The sequence below is a fragment of the Malus domestica genome, chromosome 16 (assembly GCF_042453785.1).
Source record: "Malus domestica chromosome 16, GDT2T_hap1".
NCBI classification, from domain to species: domain Eukaryota; kingdom Viridiplantae; phylum Streptophyta; class Magnoliopsida; order Rosales; family Rosaceae; genus Malus; species Malus domestica.
Window position 1 is genome coordinate 1,960,195 of NC_091676.1, and position 20,501 is coordinate 1,980,695.

General features: G+C 33.4%; 1 protein-coding gene and 3 long non-coding RNA genes across 6 annotated transcripts; all 4 read right to left on the reverse strand.

Moving 5' to 3' along the window:
• Nucleotides 1-429: 429 nt before the first annotated feature.
• On the reverse strand, nucleotides 430-2,704 carry LOC114822113 (uncharacterized). The gene is made up of 2 exons (XM_029096202.2): nucleotides 2,443-2,704; nucleotides 430-888 (listed from the first exon to the last, which is right to left on the reverse strand). The coding sequence occupies exons 1-2, from the start codon at nucleotides 2,578-2,580 to the stop codon at nucleotides 580-582; spliced, it is 447 nt and encodes a 148-aa protein (XP_028952035.1). The 5' UTR covers nucleotides 2,581-2,704; the 3' UTR covers nucleotides 430-579.
• A 2,161-nt stretch (nucleotides 2,705-4,865) lies between these two features.
• LOC139193226 (uncharacterized) lies at nucleotides 4,866-5,488 on the reverse strand. Its single transcript, XR_011577639.1, has 2 exons — nucleotides 5,254-5,488; nucleotides 4,866-5,123 (listed from the first exon to the last, which is right to left on the reverse strand). It is a non-coding gene; the product is annotated as an uncharacterized lncRNA (long non-coding RNA).
• Nucleotides 5,489-6,010: 522 nt separating this feature from the next.
• On the reverse strand, nucleotides 6,011-6,674 carry LOC139193227 (uncharacterized). The gene is made up of 2 exons (XR_011577640.1): nucleotides 6,442-6,674; nucleotides 6,011-6,284 (listed from the first exon to the last, which is right to left on the reverse strand). It is a non-coding gene; the product is annotated as an uncharacterized lncRNA (long non-coding RNA).
• A 2,329-nt stretch (nucleotides 6,675-9,003) lies between these two features.
• LOC108171263 (uncharacterized) lies at nucleotides 9,004-13,728 on the reverse strand. 3 transcript variants are annotated; one of them, XR_011577641.1, is made up of 5 exons: nucleotides 13,653-13,728; nucleotides 11,044-11,239; nucleotides 10,818-10,893; nucleotides 9,967-10,029; nucleotides 9,056-9,375 (listed from the first exon to the last, which is right to left on the reverse strand). It is a non-coding gene; the product is annotated as an uncharacterized lncRNA (long non-coding RNA). The 3 variants fall into 3 exon arrangements; XR_003769962.2 differs by lacking the exon at nucleotides 10,818-10,893 and having other exon boundaries at nucleotides 9,004-9,375; XR_003769960.2 differs by lacking the exon at nucleotides 9,967-10,029 and having other exon boundaries at nucleotides 9,004-9,375.
• Nucleotides 13,729-20,501: the final 6,773 nt, after the last annotated feature.

A 20,501-nucleotide genomic window follows, 5' to 3' on the forward strand; every position in this document is an offset into this window, starting at 1 on the left:
TACAATGATATTCTAGGATTTCATACCGCTGACTCCACTTAGTAAGATATGGCGTTGTTATTGTTATTGTACATTTGATCTTCCAAAATACAATGCCATTTACCAACATTGGAACAATTATTATAATATTTTGTTGAAGAAAAAGAATCAGCTAAACACAAGTGATTATGTCTACTCTAAACTACACTAAGAAGAGAGAGAGGGTTAGAATTAGAGTCGATATGAGTTGAAGAAGACCATAATCATCAAGACAATCCACCACTAGTGTCAAGTTCAACACGCTTTTTTAACCTCATTTGCTCCTCATGCGTTGCAAAATTATAAAATATTCGGTTTAAAGTGCTGTTCCTCTCTGTCGAAAAGGAAAATTCCAAATTACTTTGATTTGGAGTGCAGATAGCTAAAACAGAATTGTCCAAAGTCGTTAACTAGGAAGCAAAAATGATCACGCACTCATAGGTTTATTACTCATAGGTTCATAAAGTTCTCAACTAACAGGGCAAAAGTCCGCACCAAACAAAAAGTTTGATCTACCCCAACAGTGGGATGACCATTTATCTGAATCGACAATTACCCATCTCAAGGGAGAATTACTTCAACAGGTGGTAGCAATGTCTGAGGCTTTTTCTCCTCCGACGATGGCGGTGATGGGTACGCCTTTTTCCCGTCATTGGTTTTTGGCTTTGACAAACCAAACTGCTCCCTTATCTTCTCTAACTTTTCAAAAATCTTCTTCCTGATCTCGGGATTGACAACGCGTGCTTCCACAGGTTCTATTGGAAGGGTGAGTGCTGCCAGTGTCCCAACAGGCACAGATAACATCACATCTCTTCGTGAAACTCCAAAGGCTTTCGGAGCCTCTACTTTTTCTTTTCCCTCACTTCTCAACTGCAAAGATAACATCACATCTCAGAGATGAATTGAGAAGTAAAAGACAAGTAATTGTTCTACAATCCATCACGGTTTCAGTTTCTGTAAAAGATGATGCTCGAAAGTACTAAACAATGAAAAATCAAGTTGCAGCCTACTTACCCTACATCTCCGGCCCTTATGACAATTAAGAATCAAACTGCAAGACCGAACAATTAAATCTGGCTTGTTACAACTTAATCACTTTTCGAGAATACAGTTCAAAGGGACCTTAATAACCTGAAGCATAATGGACAACTGCACATAAAACCAAAAAAGACTCATCCTACTACAAAGCCAAATTTAATCCATCTTCTTAATTCGTGATCCATTTGTATATGTGAAAAGAAAAATTTATCAGTGCTTAGACCTTTGGGATGAAACCATTGAAGCTGGAGATGACAAAACAGATCATAAGTTCGGTACTTCTTACTGAGATCACCATGAATTCATCAAGATAAGCTTAATTACATAAATTATTAAGCATACATTGTGGACAGAAATTAACTCTAGCAATGTGAACCACAAGGTAAAGATTACAAAACATGTGGCCCGCCTAACCGAGACCTAGTATCAAAATCTTCATAACTTATCTCCACCAAAAACATAGGATTGCTAGATTCTATGGACGATAAGTGTGATTATCTCTTCTCTGCTTGAGTGAAACTCCGGATAGGCGGATGCGGAGTTACAATGAAATAAAATGCCAACTATGAAATTTAAGGATGCCACGGCCCATGGTTTAACATCATGCTCTTAACTTGCTTCGATAGGGACAAAAGTAAGCAGATCAGCTGCTTAGAAACAACACTTATACAACCAACGATGGTAAGGGGTACCATTTATGAAAGGATACACTTAGTTTCACATGGCACGAGACGAAAGCTTCCCATAACAACTGCATAGCAGTCTGCACTCGATGACGCAAATTAGTTATTTCCTTTGAACCAACTAACTGAACTAACTGCAAATAGCTCTGTAGCCTCACATAACATAGGCCATATCAGCCAAGTGCCCGAGTAAAAAACAGCTAACCCTCCCTCATAACAAACATTAGAACATCAAAAAAGTGCACGCAAACCTTACATCTTACGGTTTAAGTTTCTCGCTAAACTTCCGGAAATAAGGAACAGAATATGCTATACTTGGCCCAAAACAAAGCGTAATGAAGTTCTAAGATTCATAAAGCCGACCCCATTTACCGAGTAAAGCTTTCTTGTTGTAAGGAACATAATATACTAAACTAAACTAGTCATTCATTGTTCTGAAATTGCTCATGCCTTTGATCTGTAAATACGCGAACTAAATTAGTAACATTACCCAATAAAGGAAAACCCAGATGCATTTCCAGTTGAAAACTTCACAAATAAATTATAAAAATGACAAAATAATTTGATTTTTTGTGACTGAGGTGAGCTGGAATAAACAGGGTCAATCGATTCAGAGAACAAATATTCATTATTAAACACAATACAGATCAAAAGAAAAGAACTTTAAGCATATTAAGTGAGTTGAAACAGTGCAAGTAGCAACCTGAAGAGGAAAAGCTCTCTTCTTTGTGGTGGTGGTGGTTGACACCGACACCGAGCGCTTCGTGGGCAACTGGGTTTCTCCGACCGCCGCCAGAAGACGCGAACCGCCCAACACATTGCTGCAACTAGAGAATGCCATCTGTCTCTCTCGGCAAAGATCAACGGTCTCAAGGCTCGGACTAGTTATTTATTGCAGAGTTCGAAGGGGAAGAAGACCGGACTCCGTGGAGCTGGAGGGACAAAAGGTCGAGATGGGCTGGTCTTTGACGGCTCAACTTAATTTTTGGTTCTGAAGTTATTGGGCCTTGGGTAACAATCTTTCACTGATCCGGCCTGGTTGTAATGGTTTTTTTTTTTTTTAACAAAAAACCACCGGTTTTAGTTAAACTTCTTATTTATGAGTGATGTTATACTCACTCACTTATACTCAATGTTTAAAATATCGGTATCAGAGAAATATAGATATGCAAATTTATGAAAATATTGATGGATATATTGATATCGATATCGGTTGCCTTTAATAGAAATGATAGAAATTTGGTCAAAATGTGGAAATTCAAAAATAAACTTTAGAGAATGGCACACTAGTTTAAACAAAATATAAGAATTTATCTGATATTTAACTGAAATGTCAAAAATAGAGACCAAAACTGTCGATTTTAGCTAAAATTTAAAAGTTTCTCCAATTTATGGTGAAGTCTAAACTTCTCCCTCTTTACATATCTTTTTCTAACTTTTATATATTTTTACGAAATTTTGAATGTATCGAAAAAATTTGAAACGCTACTCATACTATTTTCACACTCACCTTTTGACTAAATGGTATATGATAAATTGGATGGGACTACGACATATATATATTTTTTTTTTGGAAACATAGCTTTCAAAACGTTTTTACAAGTCGTGGTTTACTAATACCATTTAAAGTAGTTTAGTAACTTAATACGGCATATGACACTATTCACTTTGTTTAATTTGAGCCCATCACCTTTTAGGTCATTACTCATAAGTATCCTTGCAAAATTCCTTGAAAGATGAATCATTAATCTGACATTAGGAGCATTTTTCCTTAACACTATCAATTATGGTGTATACTCAGCATACATTTAAAAATTTGTCACGTATTATTTCATTTAACCTTAATTTAACTTTTTTTTCAAAATTAAAAAGGTAACATTTAATGTGAAAGTTAACTAAAGTTATATGAAAAAACATGTGGCAGATGATTAGGTGCATAGTAAGTATACATCATAATTTATGATGGTGAAAAAAAGACTCATTAATAGAATATTGTTGAAGCAAAAGAGTTTCCTCCAAAAGCATATCAAGTACACAACCACATTTGGAAATGGAAATGGCAGCTCCCTGTAGTAAGTATGACTTTAAATTTTGAGGATCTGTGATGAAATGCATATTAGCCACAAGATTATATTAGGTTAAGATCTAAAGTATTTGACAACTTAATAAAGAAAAATCAACTTAAATCCATGAACCTTTAGAAAACTCATTTTATTATTTTGTTTTATTAAGTTATCAAATATTTTAAGTCTATAAACTAAACTAATCTTATGGTTAATTTGCATTTGATATTCGCAAGTTCTCATTTGAGGACCTTAAGAGAGCATGACTCTTTAATTTAATAGGAAAATTGGTTACTGCAAAACAACCAGCTGGAAGTAGTGGAGTACCGTGTTTTTTTATATTTGGGGATGGAGGGGCATCCACAAATCTTGATTGATTGGAAACCAAGTTTAAACCCACTTCACTTTGTTCACCCTCCAAAAACGAAAGAAGGTTAATTTAAAGGATGTGATATCCACACACCTCTTTTTACTTCTCACACATCCTTCTAATTTTCGGCTATCGGATCGGATGAAATGAAGAAAATCAACGGACATAAATTAACAAGGGGTGTGTGAGAAGTAAAAAGGGATGTGTAGATAGCACATCCCTAATTTAATTGGTAAACCAGATAACAAATTCTACTAATTTGTTATAAAAGTGAATCAGAGAAACCAAGGAATCTAAAACTGCGGCGAGTACAGTGGTGATCAGTGTGTGCAGGGAGATGGATAAAACTAGACTAGAAACCTAGCTAGAGTTTTTTTTTTTTTTCTTTTTTTTAGAAAATAAATTTACGATTAGTAAGAGGAAGAAAATAGTTCGAAACTATTACATTAGTTTAGGGGAGCGAGAAAGTTTCAAACTCATAACACATGGATAAAAAAATTCAACATCTTATCTACTAGAATATTAAAGTGGAAATTCAGTTCAAAATCTTACTTTGTATCGGATATATAGGGAATGAATTATAATATATTAATTTTCAAAACCATATAAATTCAGTTAGCATAAAAAAGGTTTATGAATTTCACATTATATACTGGTAACAAAATAAAAATACAAGAATTTCACATTGGAATATTAACAAAATCGAATGACTTATGTTTAGTTGTTTCATGTCTAATTACATCGAGACATTTTATGATACAAACTCCACAATATTTATTGTGTTATGCAAGTAATATATAATGCAAGCTGGGAAATAATGTCAATGTAATTATATAGTAGTGAACCGTTGACTCTTCGCTGTTTGCTCCAAATCTTGGCATTTGTATCAAATCGAGCCTCTAAGTAGCAACTGATCATGATCCTCCATCGTCCCTTCACTGTGAGTTGAGCCTCCATGCATCATCACAAATCACATGTTGAAATTTGTCAAGAAACATTAAATTTATTAATTTGAAGAAAGAAAGAAAAGTTGATTAGATTAGGCTAAGAGAGACGAAGTGAATTATCTGGGCATAATCACCTTTCTGATGAAAGTTGATCCGCTTCCTAATAAACTTCATATGCAAACATAAGGTCAAGAATCAAGATGTTGAATTCCATGCAAACCCTTGTCAAATGAACAGTCTCTTGCTTATTCCTCAGGCTCGCTGTCTCTTCGACCTATCAACATTCTATGGTAGCAGGCTAGCTAGTCACCACTAGGTAAACCCTAAACCACATTATTTTTCTAATTAATTAAGGACTTGCTTATACGGCTCATGCTAATTACATTCTACAGTTCGAAACCAAGGAAATACTACTTTAGTGTAATAAGTAGCTTTATCTAATTTGGTAACTAGATTAGTTTCAAATCCAATTCAATTAGTATAACCCACATACACCTGAAAATAGAAAGTTGGTGGCCGCAGCCGCAATAACTAGGGTAAAATTCCAACGATTATCAAAATTATGATGTTAAATTACCACAAAAGTGGTACTTCGCAACTTATAGCCAGCCTATTACTATTTCTTTCAATTTCTTTCTTCTTCATATTTCAAAAGGAAAAGAAGGAAAGCCAAAAGATACCTAAACCACTTCCCAAATGAATCTGATAAACGCATATATATAAACTGGATTAGCTTGGGAGTTTTTGCTTTTTTTTTCCGTTCTAGTTTAATGACTGTTTTATGCATAACTCAATAAATTTATAGGTTACTGCAGTCGATCTCGATCAACTACTAGGTCATACTCCAAGATGACACAGAATAAATAGCTAGTTATCTACTAATAAGCTGCCTTGTTTAACTTCTTAGATGATCAATCAAGTTGATTAATTTAGAAAGAGAAAAAACATGATTACTTTCTAATTAGGGTTTTCAAGGGTACTATGCCTAACCTTTAATTACCTTAGGTTTCAGGTCGAACAGACAACGAAACTAAGATTATTTGCAAAGGTACTGCTCACTTGACAAGCATAGCATGAAATCCACTCACCCATATCAAAACACATCAACACATCCGCGATCCTCGATCATATATATTTGTTGACTTGTTCTAGATTTCTTTATTTTCTGCAAAAATCTCACACAAGTTATCATCCCATCTGAAAAAAAATTAAAAAAATTTAAAAAAAATAAATAAACACAACACAACAAACATATTTGATTTGGACTAAGTACGTAAATCAAACTAAATAATTAGCAAAACTACGGAAGAACGTATACGTACGTCAAAGCGGAAGAAGGGAGGGAGAAGAACGTGGTCTTTTGAGCAAGAGACCTAACTGGGAGGTGCAATACAGCTGCTGGTTTGAGCTTCATTTTATAGAGATAAGAAGGAACCTTTCCATGGTTTATCACTTTCAATTACAAATCATTGGTGGAGCGTGCGAATTCTATACGGATCTTCATGTCAGCTAAAACTTTACACGTGACAGATCATTGACTAATCGATATTTAATTGTTGTGTTTCCCTCTCATAATAAATAGTTAATTATAGGTAAGATTCATTGATATAGGATCAACGGACGGTGTAAATTGTATCAGCTGTCACATTAGGGATTTAGGACAACATATATAGTCCGACATTCATGTAAAACTTTTAACGCGGTGGACCACTTACTTTATAGCTTTTGATTAATTCACAAGTAATGCTAAGCATATTAGTTTTTCGGACTAAATTTTAAGAGAAATACTAAGTAAACTTTCAAAAGTGGGAATCTTCATAGACTCTCTTTTATCTTATGTTTTTTTATACAATATTTGATAGTATTGGTACGAGAATTAACGTTAAACTGTGAGGTGATAGAGAGTTCACGAAGAGTCTCACTTTGAAAAAGTTTCCTAAATATTTCTCAATTGGTAAATTATATGTTGTGTCAGGGATAGTAAATAAACACATTAATCACACTCAAATAATAATTCAATCGTCAACAATCACTTCATATAGTTTACAAAATTTAATTTAAATAATCAATCTTTCTAAAATTACCTTTAATTCATTAGCTAGCTCACTTTCCACTCATTTGTTTCATGTTACTTTTTTGCTTCGGATGATTATATATACACCTTAATTTGTTCTCTTTTAACAGATTTCTTGAAAGTACCCCTTGATGGTTGGCCGAAATTTCATGATATTTGGACAATAAATACACTAGATTTTTTTTATATATGCAAGTGATGTAAACTCGTTTAAATTATTAAAAAGGAGTTCGAACTCGTGTGGAAAGAAAATCACACCACTCAAACTAATTTGTTTGTTTAAATATTGTAGGATGCATGCATGATTGAATAAGGTAAATTATCCCATGTGGATTCATCAATATAAAAATATCTGCTGATGTGGAAGGGAACTAGGGTATTATTACAAAAGGCTGTGCTCGTGTGATTCTGAAATGTCGATAGAATCCGAGGGTCGAATACTAGATGTGCTCGTGTCAAACTCAGGAGAGCAAGGAAGACGGTGTTTGGATCTTCGTTTTGATCGGGTTGGGATTGGCTTATTTCTTGCTTTGGAGGTTTCAGATGAGACACCTCGTTGGCAACTTGAACAAAAAAAAAACCAATTAGCCTTTTGGAGGTTTTTTTTTTTTTTTTTTTTTGGTTTTTCATGTTTTTGTTGGACTTCTCTCTATATTGTATGCGCTTATAAGTAGTTGGCCTTCTCCATATATTGCCACGTAGTTTTATAATGGAACCTCAACTTCTTCAATACTGCATTATACATAAACTTAATTTGACCTATACTGAAAATATGAGTATACCCCTTAGAATTCAATTTTTATTAACTAAAACCCACAATTGTAAAATTTTTCTAATAAAAACCCAATGACTAGGCTCCAACCAAGCAATATCCATAATTAAGTATGACTTGGCAAAATTGGTATTTTTGGATGTCAAAATTACCCCTAATATCATTGACTTTGGGTCTATTACTTGTTATCTACATTTATTTTATATTATTTCATTCAATTAAACATTTTAAAACGTTTATGCATATTTGGAAAAGAAAAATTTTAGTGTCTTGATTTCCAATGCATATTAATAACAAAAATTACATGATATTAGAGTTTTGATTCCTTATATAGTTGTTTTCTCATTTATGTAAAATGAGCATTTTTTTTTCCTTTTCAAATAATTGTAACAGGTAAATTAGTATTTTTCACAAATATACAAATGTTGTTTTAGTCAAAATTACCAATAATAATATCAAAACGTGTCTAACATATGTAATAATACATGCAAAATAATTTACCTACAGAATAAATGAATGTTGATTGATTGCAAACAACACATAATAATAACAAATGTGCCTAGTATATGTAATAATACATGCAAAATAGTTTACCTACAAAATGCAAGGATGTTTTTAGCCAATTGATTCAAAGTTTATTAATTACCTATATTCTACTTAAAAACATAGGTAATTTATTTCACACAGATATAATAATAACAAAATGTGCCTAATGTATACATGCAAAATAATTTACCATACCTAAAATGATTGTCAAACAAATATACGAATGGAACAGATGATGGTAAGACAAGTATAAAGCATATACTTTTGTAATAATAAAGCACTTATTTGCCATGATTATGGTGGATAATTAAATTCATCAACATAATTAGGGTGTTGTGGCACAATTGTAAATATTTTGAAAATAATAGGTATTTATTTATTTACATGACAGTTTATTTCAAATTTAGGTTTTATTTGGATGTTTAAAACGAAATGAGTTTTTGTCAAGAAAATAAGTATTGCATGGGCTTATATCTAAAGAACCCAAAGAAAAACTTCAGCCTACATATGTAGGGCTTGGAAGATCATATTCCTACTATATATGTTGCTAGAAATCAAACCAACATTTTTATAACGGAAACTGTATGTGCATTCTCCTTAAACATCTCGATCAACGATAGAAAACTGGAGATAGCTTTACTTGTGTTAGTTTGATCATGAGCTGTTTAATAAGTTTCTTTTAGAGTTAATTAGCTGGATAAGCAATATATATAATCTGCTCATCAGAGATCTTGCCAGGCTCCAAGCTGATGAGGTTCTACGTATACTCCAGTCCAGATTATATTATGTAGCAAGCTAGGGAACAGAAGTGGGTCATCATATAGCTTGGCCTTGCGATGATCTGGGTATGGAAACTTCCTTTTCCTGCACATCATTATTGTACATATCAATAAGGACAATACTTGCATCATCATCTGTGATTGATACATACAACTCTCGTACATGATGAGAACAAGTAGGCAGAGCAGCTCCACATACGAGGCCTATATGGATTGTACGACAATTAAAGACCATAACTAAGAGGGAGTGTGCAGAAAGAGCTCCGCATACGGGGACATATGATTCCTCAGTGTTTTGTGGGGGTGGGGGGAGGGGGGGAGGAAGGAGGATGGGGGGTGGGGGGTGGGGGGGGGTGGGGATGGGGACAATGAACTACTTGTTGTAGCAGCAGCTCCACATACGGGGAAGGGGGGGGGGGGTGGGGGACGGGGACAATGAACATATGATGCCTAAGCGTGTAGAATAGCTAGGGCTGACCTGTCTTCAATGAGGAAAGCTTAAAGGTAGGAATTAACTAGTTATTAGTTATATCTTTAGTTTGTAGTTGAACTGCGTGTGGAACGGATGTGGGCATTGCCAATTTAATAAAGAACATTCTAGTCAATTGTGAATAAAAGTCCACGTGTCAGCTCCAGAATTTTCTGAATTATTTTTTGCTCCACACCAGTTACTTACCATATTGGCCTGTTTATGCCAGCCAAGACCAGATTGCTTGTATCGTGTCATCCACGGGCTTTGCTTGGGTCATTGAAAACAAATTAAATCAGCTATTATATATTTAGCCATACGGGTAGGGATGGCAATTTGACCCATCAAACCCATTTTCTGTAGGTAATCGATCCGAACGGTTTGGTTTTGGGGATTAAATTTCTGGTATTTTACGGTTATGGGTAACCGTCATGTAAATTTTTTGGTTTCGGGTTTGGTTATGGTTATTGGGGTATCCGCCCCGAACCTATACCCAAAACCGAACTGGTTTTGAATTAATACAAAAATATCAATATTTATTATATAGAGAAGAGAGTTATCAATAATCATTAATAATATAAATTATATTCTTATCAATTATTAATAGTATTAATCTCGTTTTTAACAATATTTATTACGGAAGAGGATCCTCTCCTAAGCTCAGGATGAGGATCCTCCTGACCAACCCATCTGGGTCGTTCAAATTTAATCCAACAGCTCCAAACAGGCAGACCCTCTAAAAGTTATAATAATTGCAACCGTTAGATTAAGTTTGAACGGCCCAGATGGACTGGTCAGGAGGATCCCCATCCTGAGCTCAGGAGAGGATCCTCTTCCATTTATCACATGCATTGTTTGTATCAATTGTATTAATAACACTATTTAGTATTTAATATTTAATCTTATTGAATATATGATGTATATGCATTGTATCAGTAATCTATTTAATTTTTTATTTAAAATTTACTATTTAATTAATAATATAAAAATATTATAATGGGAAAAACCGTTGCCTGAAAGAAAATTCGTTACCCAATGGGTTTGGTTATGGGGAAAACCTGTTTGGGGATTCTACGGTTTCGAGTTCGGGTACGAGGATGGCACATCCGAACCCGATCCGCCTCATTGCCATCCCTACATACGGGAAATAAAGATAAACAATAAGCTCATCTGTATACTCAATTGTAGTTAAAAGTAGGAACGGTTATTGTACACTCCAATATAGTCGGTTTATATAATTCAGTAGTAGCATTCAGTTATGTGAGAGAGAAAGAGAGATCAGACCGGGATAGCAGGTGCTGCCTGGGCTGGTGTACGCCATGTTCGGTGAAGACAGTATATTGGTGTGGCAGTAATGGGGACAATTAGAAAACTGACAGATAAGAGAGGGTTGGCGATCGATTGGGGTGTCACATTCCATGCAAAACCTTGTCAAGCGAACAGTCCCTTGCATAAACCTCATATTCATTGTCAGATCAACCTTGCATTGCATACCCTTAATTAGCTAATATACAATAAGCCATTTTCTAGCTACCTTCTCAAATTTTAAGGTAGAGAGGGAATCGATCAAGTTATTTGAACCGTAGTATGGTAAATTACTTAACTGTATGGAGGAGGAGACCTAGAGTTCTTATTTTCCAACATCACCTTATTTTCACCTTGCCATTGACCCTTGATCATGTAAAAGGGCCAAAACTAATTGCATGCATCACTCTAGCCATCTATATGTGCTAGAATCTTAACCTTGCCTTCAACGTTAATTAGCAGTCCATATTTCAGTTGTGTAAAAATATGCTACCCTCCATATGTCATGAGAAAGACAATATAACCCATTAATTCAATTATATATTGTTTAAGATGAAGTAAATACAAACATATTCCTATTAAAACTAGCTTATACACAAATATATGGTTTAATTGGAGCAATAATGATCCCGGGATCTTAATTAGTTAAATGTTCCTAAACTAAAAACTCGTGAGTATTCCTCTCTAAATTACTTATTACGATTTGTAGCAAAAGTCTTTGTGGGTAACTTCGTTATAATATATCCATCCATTATTTTACGGGATATTTTGGATACGGTCTCTAACCCTTAACATTCTTTGATTAAAACCTTAATAGTATTCAAAGTTTGATCAAGGTCCCTTGACTTTGTACACCTCATTATATTACTATTAATATTTATATTTTTATAGTTTTGACATTAATTGTTTGATATTTTATGAGATTTATAATCCTATAAATTTAAAATCCCTCATTATAATACTATTAGAAACGGTTACAATAAAAAAATTCAAATATTTTGATTGAATAAATGTATAAAAACTATGTAAAAATAAGAAATAATAAATGGCAAAAGAATGTATTCATAGTGTTAAAAAAATTGGTACATTTTACAAAAAATTTGGTACCTTTCACATATAACAAAGTGGTACATTAATAAAGAAGAATGGGTACATTAGAAATAAATTAGGGTATAGATAAAAGATTAAAAATTATGAATAAAAATGAATTTTTTAAAAATATAGGCGCTAAAAGAAATTAATACATGGGTACAAAATAAAACTAAAAAGAAAATACTACAAATTTAAAAAAAAAATGTTGCAAATTAAAAGTGGGTACAAACTAAAAATATAAATTTATGATACAAAGTTTAGGCATAAAACATAAATATACCATATGTAATTTTTGTATCATTGATTAAATATACAATGTCACATGACAGTATATACATGGGTACAAACACAAATAAAACTTTAAAAAATATGGGCACAAAAAGAAACTAATATATGGGTACAAATTAAAAATGAAAAGAAAATTGGTACAAATTAAAAAATATTTGCAAATTAAAAATAGGTACAAACTAAAAATAAAAATATATGATAAAAAATTTAGCCATAAATATAAATATACTAATTGTAACATTTTTAACATTAAAGGAATATATTTAAAAATACAAATATTTTATTATTTGAATAATTAATGATGTTATTAATACCTAAGGACCTTGATCAAAAATTGAAAATTAATAGGATTTTAATCAATGGAGTAACAAAAAGAATGATGTGAACCTAATTTTCTCATTATTTTACCTTTTAAACTCTTTATTTTGGATGAAATTTCTGATAGTGTTACTCAAATGGACCATTGCTCTATATTGTGACAAGTTCAAGGGCCAATACTCATGACCTTGTAGTTCATGAACCAAAACTCCAATTAGACTAAAGTTGATAACATTATTAGAGGCTGAAATTGAATGGATATTCTTTCACTCTAGCTATATATCTACATAGATATGCACCCAACTAGCGTTTTGGAATTCTCACTGTACCTGAAAATCACATGCAAAGCTGTACATCTACCAAACAACAAAATGCACACATGTAACGAAATTCATGGAGGGTGGGCACATTTTCCAGGTAATTAAGAATATGTATGAGAAAAGCCAAAAACAATTATAGTAATTAAAAAGTTGATCGACACATAAACAAATCTGGTTACTCACGAAAGAAAAAAAGAAAGTGGTCTTGGAAGCTGAATATTCTCTAATCCTATAACTATGCAAGACAATTCGAGCTAGGGTTTATATATATATATATATCAAGGTCGAACAGACAACGAAACAAAGGGCAATCCAAGAAAGGGCTGCTCGCATGACAAGCACAGCACGGAAAGTACTCATCCATGTATAAAAATAGCATAGAATCTCTTCCTTCAGATTCTGTACGGCTGGAAATTTATTTCCATCTGGTGTAAAATTGTTGTACTCAGAATATGCATAGAACTTATAAAGTAACCAAATTAAGTAAAACACGAATAGCAGAACGCAGAAGATGTTTCGTCCATTAGAAAAAACGCAGAAGATAATAAAAAGAAGAAGAGCAAGTAGTACCTCTGATCTGAGCAGAGAGGATGTGTTAGCCTAGCCTGGTTTTGTCATAAGCGTCAGGGGCTTAATTTATAGAGATGGTGATATATTAATTGATCAAATATGAAAATAATAAATAAATATCTGATGAGAGGGGTTGAAGCGTGTGAAAGTGGGAACATATGGGATTGAGCTACATTTGACACGTGACAGAGGGGATTTGACTTTGACTCACGGGTGACACATTGCACACATGAAGAAATTAGGGAAGTGAATGGTATGGTGCATGTCACGTGCCTCTCATTCTTAACAACTTCCCCTCTACCTCCTATCTCTCTCTCTCTTTCTCGTCTACTCAAATTCTAACATGTAAAGAAATATGCAGCACACAAAAAAATTCCCTTTTTTCCCTTTATCTTAATTTTTCCCTTTTAAGTTCATTTTACTTGTTTTTGGCTTACGGTATCTTATTTCTGATTGGTGTTGATTGGCCAGAAGTAACTAGTCAGAACCTTACTTATAGAGTAAACAAGCCGGGTATGATAGTGGGATTATGTAATCAACACCCAACAAAGAGAGAGAGAGAGAGAGAGAGAGAGAGCATTAATAAAGAAAGAAAACAAGACGACCATGATGGAGGTTAGCTGTGCTCGTGTGATTCTGAAATGAAGATAGAATACGAGGGTCGAAGATGTGTTTGTCCAACCTCTCACATGATGTCACGTCTTATCTACCCATAAACTCAAAACTCTCATTCCGTGCTGAAGTTTCATATCTGAGCGTAATTGACGCTTTATTGTATTTAGTTTAGTGCGTTAAACTAGACATCTCTTTCACAGTTAATCTTTTAGTAAAATATAGCAACACGGCAACACATGGACACTGAGATTAATAGTGTTGAAGACATCAGTCGTTACCTCAATGGTACTACGGATTGGGCTTATTCTATCCCTATGCAACTCAAAATATAGAACACCCCCTTGGTTTTTTGAAAGGGTAATGCTAGAGAAACCAAAATTTTAAACTAAATTTTGTAAACCAAATGATGTGGTTGTTAATGATTGGTTTATTACTTAAGTATTGATTAATATCTCTATTTCATAGTGGTGACACATCATTTGGTTTGCAAATTTAGTTTATAAATTTGGTTTCTCTAGCATTATTTTTTTCAAAATTATGTTTGCTTTGTTGGATATGCTGATGCAGGTTATTTATATGACCTGCATAAGGCACGTTTTCAAACTAGTCATGTCTTTAACGTTGGAAACACCACAATATCTTTAAGGTTAACCAAACAAACCTTAGTTGCGACTTCTTCAAAACATTGAAATTCTAGTCCTTCACAAGGCCACACATGAATTTTTATGGTTGAGAGCTATTGTTGAGTATATTCGGAACACTTGCTGACTTCCTTCCGTCATTGATGTACCGACAATGACCTATGAAGACAATGCCGCTTGTATCAACCAAACCAGGAAGGGATACATCAAATAAGACAACCCAAACATATTGCGCTGAAGTTCTTCTCCTATCAGTAGTAAGAGCATCAAAAATTAATTGAAGTCAAGCAGATATGTTCTATGTTCCCAAAACAACTTTACCAAGTCACTACGGAAGTCTACTTTTCAAAAGCTTGTTCTTGAAATTGGCATGAGTGAATTTTCTGATTTGCAACGCTTGTAGTTCTTAGGGAGAGTTTTATCAAACTCAGGGGAGTATTCTGAAGCATACTTATTTTACCTTAGTGCACCTTTTTCCCTATGATCAATATTATTTTGCCCCATTGAGTTTTTGTTGCCTTACGAGGCCTATTTACTCTTGTGGGCGTTTTACTTGCATCTAGAAGACTTTAGTTTTGACTTATTGCAGTTACTCACTTTTCTTCTTAGATTATATGTTTTGTCCCACATTGCTTTACCATAATCAAATTTTGTGAGATTTACTCAGGTGGAGTTCTCTATGTATGACTCGCATATTCTATATAAGTGCATGCAAGGTAACTTCATCAACTATTATGACGTCCTACCTGAATATCTGATACTACTATTTAAGTATTTGAGAAATGCTAAAGGGACTCTCTCAAAAGTGATCTCTTCATAAATTATATACCACCTCACATTGTAAAGGTCAATTCTCGTGCCAACATTATAATACATTGTGCCCAAAATATAAGGTGACATAGAGTCTAGAGCCTCACTTTTGATAGAATCTCCTCAACATTTCTCTAAGTACTCCAGGGAAAGTGTTCTAATTAATATTTGATGTTATGTGTTTGTGTAAATACTAGGTAGAGTTATGATAGAATTCTTATGTAATATAGGTGATTCTTTTCCGTTAGACTTTGTGTTTTTTGTGAGAAATTTTTCTCTTTATATTGTTTAATACACACACACACACACACACACACACAAAAGGAACTTTTTTCTTCCCTCACTAAATAGGGAACAACAATTAGCTTATTATTCTGTCTCTTTTTCTTTTTCTTTTTTTTGTATCCATGCACTTGCAATTTTTAGTTGGTTTTGGTGATATATTTCGTCATTTTATGGGTTAAATAGAATGGGCCAAGTCATTTCTGAGAGGTCCAACACAAGCCAATTCATGTCCTAATAGAATGGCCCAGATAGTGATTAGTTAATATTTGGGCTGGATCAAGGTTGCCAGACCAGATAAACAATATGATATTGGGCTTGTAAAAAAATTTGTGATATTTGGATTTGGACTTGCTGAAAGTGACAGATTATATTGGAGCATCTCCAATCATGTTTTATTTTTAAGTTAAATTGTAGCTAAAAAAATTAAAAAGTTATTTTGAACTCCTTATAAAATTTAAACTCCGATCTTACTCTCTATTTTAGAAAATCATGATAATTGTGATTTTGTGAACTATATGATTTTATTTTTTATTTTTTGTCAAACGATAGATTTTGTTAGATTAAATATTAGATTAGTTATCGACGGAGTTCGAACCCACACCCTCATGCAAGAACTCAACTCTTTTCCACAACTGTGGTAGGCCACTTGCTTTTATTTACAATTTAATAAAATTGTATTTTAAGCGGAGGGGGAGGAGTTCGAAACTATTAGATTAATTTAGAGGAGGGGGAGTTTCAATCGTAGGACGCATGGGTATAAACCTAATACCCTATCTATTAGGATATTGGACTACCTTCATATTATTAAAATTGTAATAATTAATGCTAGGAGCTCCTTTCTCACTCGCTAGATTTAGGAGCTCCTAGAGGTTTTGCCATCTTAGAGCATAGTAGGGATGGGATTGGAGATTAATTTTTCCAAACTTCTACCTATATTTTCTTTAGGAGCTCGTTTAAGAAGCCTATTGGAGTTGCTCGTACTAATTTACTACCATGCATATAGAAACTTAAACGTTATAAGATAAATATATATCAATAATGCTAGAGTCACCATTTGTCACCAAATTTGTTCACAAATGATGTGTCCACGCATTTGTTAGTAATAAATAAATTTTAAATCAACCCATATTTTTTTCTTCTGAAAATATGATTTTAGCCCCTGAAATTTAATTTTTTCCACATAAAACCCGTCATAAGTTTTTTACTCAAATAAAACCCATTAACTAGATTCCACATTAGCAAATTCATTAATTATGTTTTATGTACACAATTAGTTACATATAGATTGTAAGGGAGAATTAATGATTTTACGAAAATAATAAATAATAAAGTTATTGCCTAATATATAATAACAACAAAACATGCCTAATATATGTAATAATACATGCTTAGTTAAGTCAACAAATTATATTTCACATATAAATGTAGGTAAATTATTTCACACACATATATATAACAAAATAAAATAAAAATAAAAATAAAAATGCCTAGTATACGTAAAAATTCATGCAAAATAATTTACCTACAAAAAATGTTATTTGATTCAGTGCACCTACTATTCAAATTTTAAAATGTTAGATTGCTTAAAAAAAGCAAAATAATTTCTCCACTATATGTAAAAAACATGCAAAATAATTTACCTACATAATAAAGCAAACCCAATGTATGCAAAATAATGTACCTACATAAAAAAATATTATTATTTTATTCAATACTATTTTACCTAATATTTTGTACATATAATAATAAAATGTGCCCAATACATATGATGATACATACAAAATAGTATACCTACAAAATATATGTTATTTACTCATCATAAATTTACATATAGGTAGATTAATTAGTATAATATGTTTGATCATATATGTAGTATTGTGCATACATACGTACATATATATATATATATATATATATTGAGCTTGTGGCAGTACTAGTTACATTTGAACGTATATATATGTGTGTGTGTGTGTGTGTGTGTGTGTGTGTGTGTGTGTGTGTGTGTGTTAGGGGTAAGGTGAGTAATAATATTTATTGATTTATTTTGAATGTTGTGGTACAAGTTGTAAATATTTTGTATTAATAGGTCAATTACTTTCCTACATGGCAATCACTTTTAAATTTGGGTTTTATTTGAATGTTTATAATCAGATGGGTTTTTATATAGGAAATAAAAGTTACATGGTCTATATCTAAAGAACTTTTTTTTTTCTGAAAAAATATGTATATATCTAAATTTACATTAATCAAGCCCTAATGCATCATTTAATGAATAAATTTGGTGTCTCCAGCGATACGAATGCCTCTTTTATTTTATTTTGTCAAGTATGCGTGGTATACAGATTGAGAAAGTGTATGTGCTTCCAAGAAGTAAAACTACAAGAAGATATTAAACAAGGTGCTCGAAATTTTCCCTGTATTTTCTATGGAATTCCAATAACCTTCTGGGAACTGGAACACTATATTCATTTTCTAATCCAACTCTGCAAAAATCAACACTAATTTCCCAGAAAAGAAATGAAAATAATGAGGAAGAAACATAACTGTGCATTGAGTTATCAATCTTCCAAGGTCATGAAAACAAATAAATAAAATAAAATAAGAGAAGTCCCGTTTCTGCTTCTGCTTCTGCTTCTGCTTCTGCTTCTGCTTCTTCTAAGGTTAACTTATATTACGGGCACATGACATAATCATCGTGATTATAAGAGAGCTCGGTGTCCCGGAATGGGCTGAGCTTGTTATGGCATGGCGACGGTCCAGAAGGAGGCATGAGGCCTCTCGGAAGCATGCCTTGAATCGATCTTTTAAACTCATCGGCTTCAACTTCCTTCAAAACTCTGCTGCAGCTTCCCGTTGATGTCATTCTCAAAAGCAGAAGCAGAAAAATAACATAAGTGATTAACAAGCTCTTTGGAGGAGATAACATTATGATCAGCATGCTCATTTCTAATATATATTTTTATATATATAGAAAGAATTATAGGGATGATAAGAGAATAAGTTGAGTGCCGTCTGTATTGGACTGGGTACTGTTAGAATTTTTGACATAAGGGGATTAAAAAAAAACTAATTAATAGGACTATTTGAATGTTATTTAATTTTGTTGTTGGTAGAGTTTCAACGCCAATGAAACAAGGGTGCTCTTAACTGTTGAATTGTGTATGTGTAGTTTTTGAATGCCGTAGATATGATTGTCAAAAAGTTGAACAAACGCAATAGCAGCCATTTTGGAAAACACAGAAATTAAACAATATTGAAGTTTAAATTGTAACAACACCTTTTTTTATTCAAACGAAAACTCATCCCTATCAAGTAATTATTAGTTCGATAGTCTTACCGCCTACTGTTATGAAATCTCAGCCTGTGCGACTGACCACCATTTCGATTAATTTTTATGTGTTTAAGAATTAAAAAATGACGTATAAACCTGCCTAGGTTAGGTTAGGTGCATACCTAGACCCGTCTAAGTTGAGACTCCTTATATTCTTATTCCCCATGTTTTCAATATGTTCTAATACTTTATAATCTATATATGTTATTCTATTTTGCAATTTATGTATCTCTAGAGTTTAAGACTTCACGATTCTTACTCTTCTACTAGGTCAAGTTACTCGATATTCAAATTACCTGAGAGCCAGGTAATATTAACGACATTCAATAAGGTTTTACAACATCAATATTATCATCTACTTATATAATACGTGAATTAGTAACACAACGTGACTGTTTCACGGTCACACTTGATATTTTTTTCCTTTGCAAGGCACAAATGTGAAATGAAAAGGAGGCATTATAAGATTAAAAGATGCTCTCCAAATTATAATAGTATGGAAATTCTTTGAAATAGTGTTTGACTTGCTATGCTTTGCAGCAGAGACAAAATCGGAACCAACTCTACACATGGGTTTGTATGAAAACAGCTCCATATAGAAAAACGTGACAATTAATTGTTTGATGTAAACTATGAACGGCTTCTTTGGCAGGGTTCCAAGAAAGTGCCTACAAATTAACAATGTCCTCATTCGGATCTTGCTATTTTTTGCCCAGAAAAATAATGAGAAATCGCTATCATCCACGAGTTAGACAGAAATTATAGAGATTTGATACAAATATTGGTTAATTAAGCAGGATATTTAGGGTGAGTTTGTTTCACCTCTTTAGGAGGGACTGGCTTAAGTAGGATTATAATATTGTGTTTGGTATGTCCTCGGCCTTCCAGGGTTCGCTAAAGCAGGCTACCTAATCCCAAGCTTTCGCTTGGTATTAAGGGGACTATAAAGGAAGGCCGACATCTAATCCTCAAGTTTTGCTCACTAACATCTGGTCCCTGCTTCTTCTGCGGTGCCATCACCAGGCGTTGCGGTGCTTGCTCCTTCGTGGCCTAAGTCGCCGGGGGGGGGGGGGGGGGTTGGGGGACAACTGCAGCTCACAGTTGAAGCGGCGCTGCTGTAGGTGGACGTTACGGCCAAAATCGATGTGCCAGTGGAGAACCTACAAT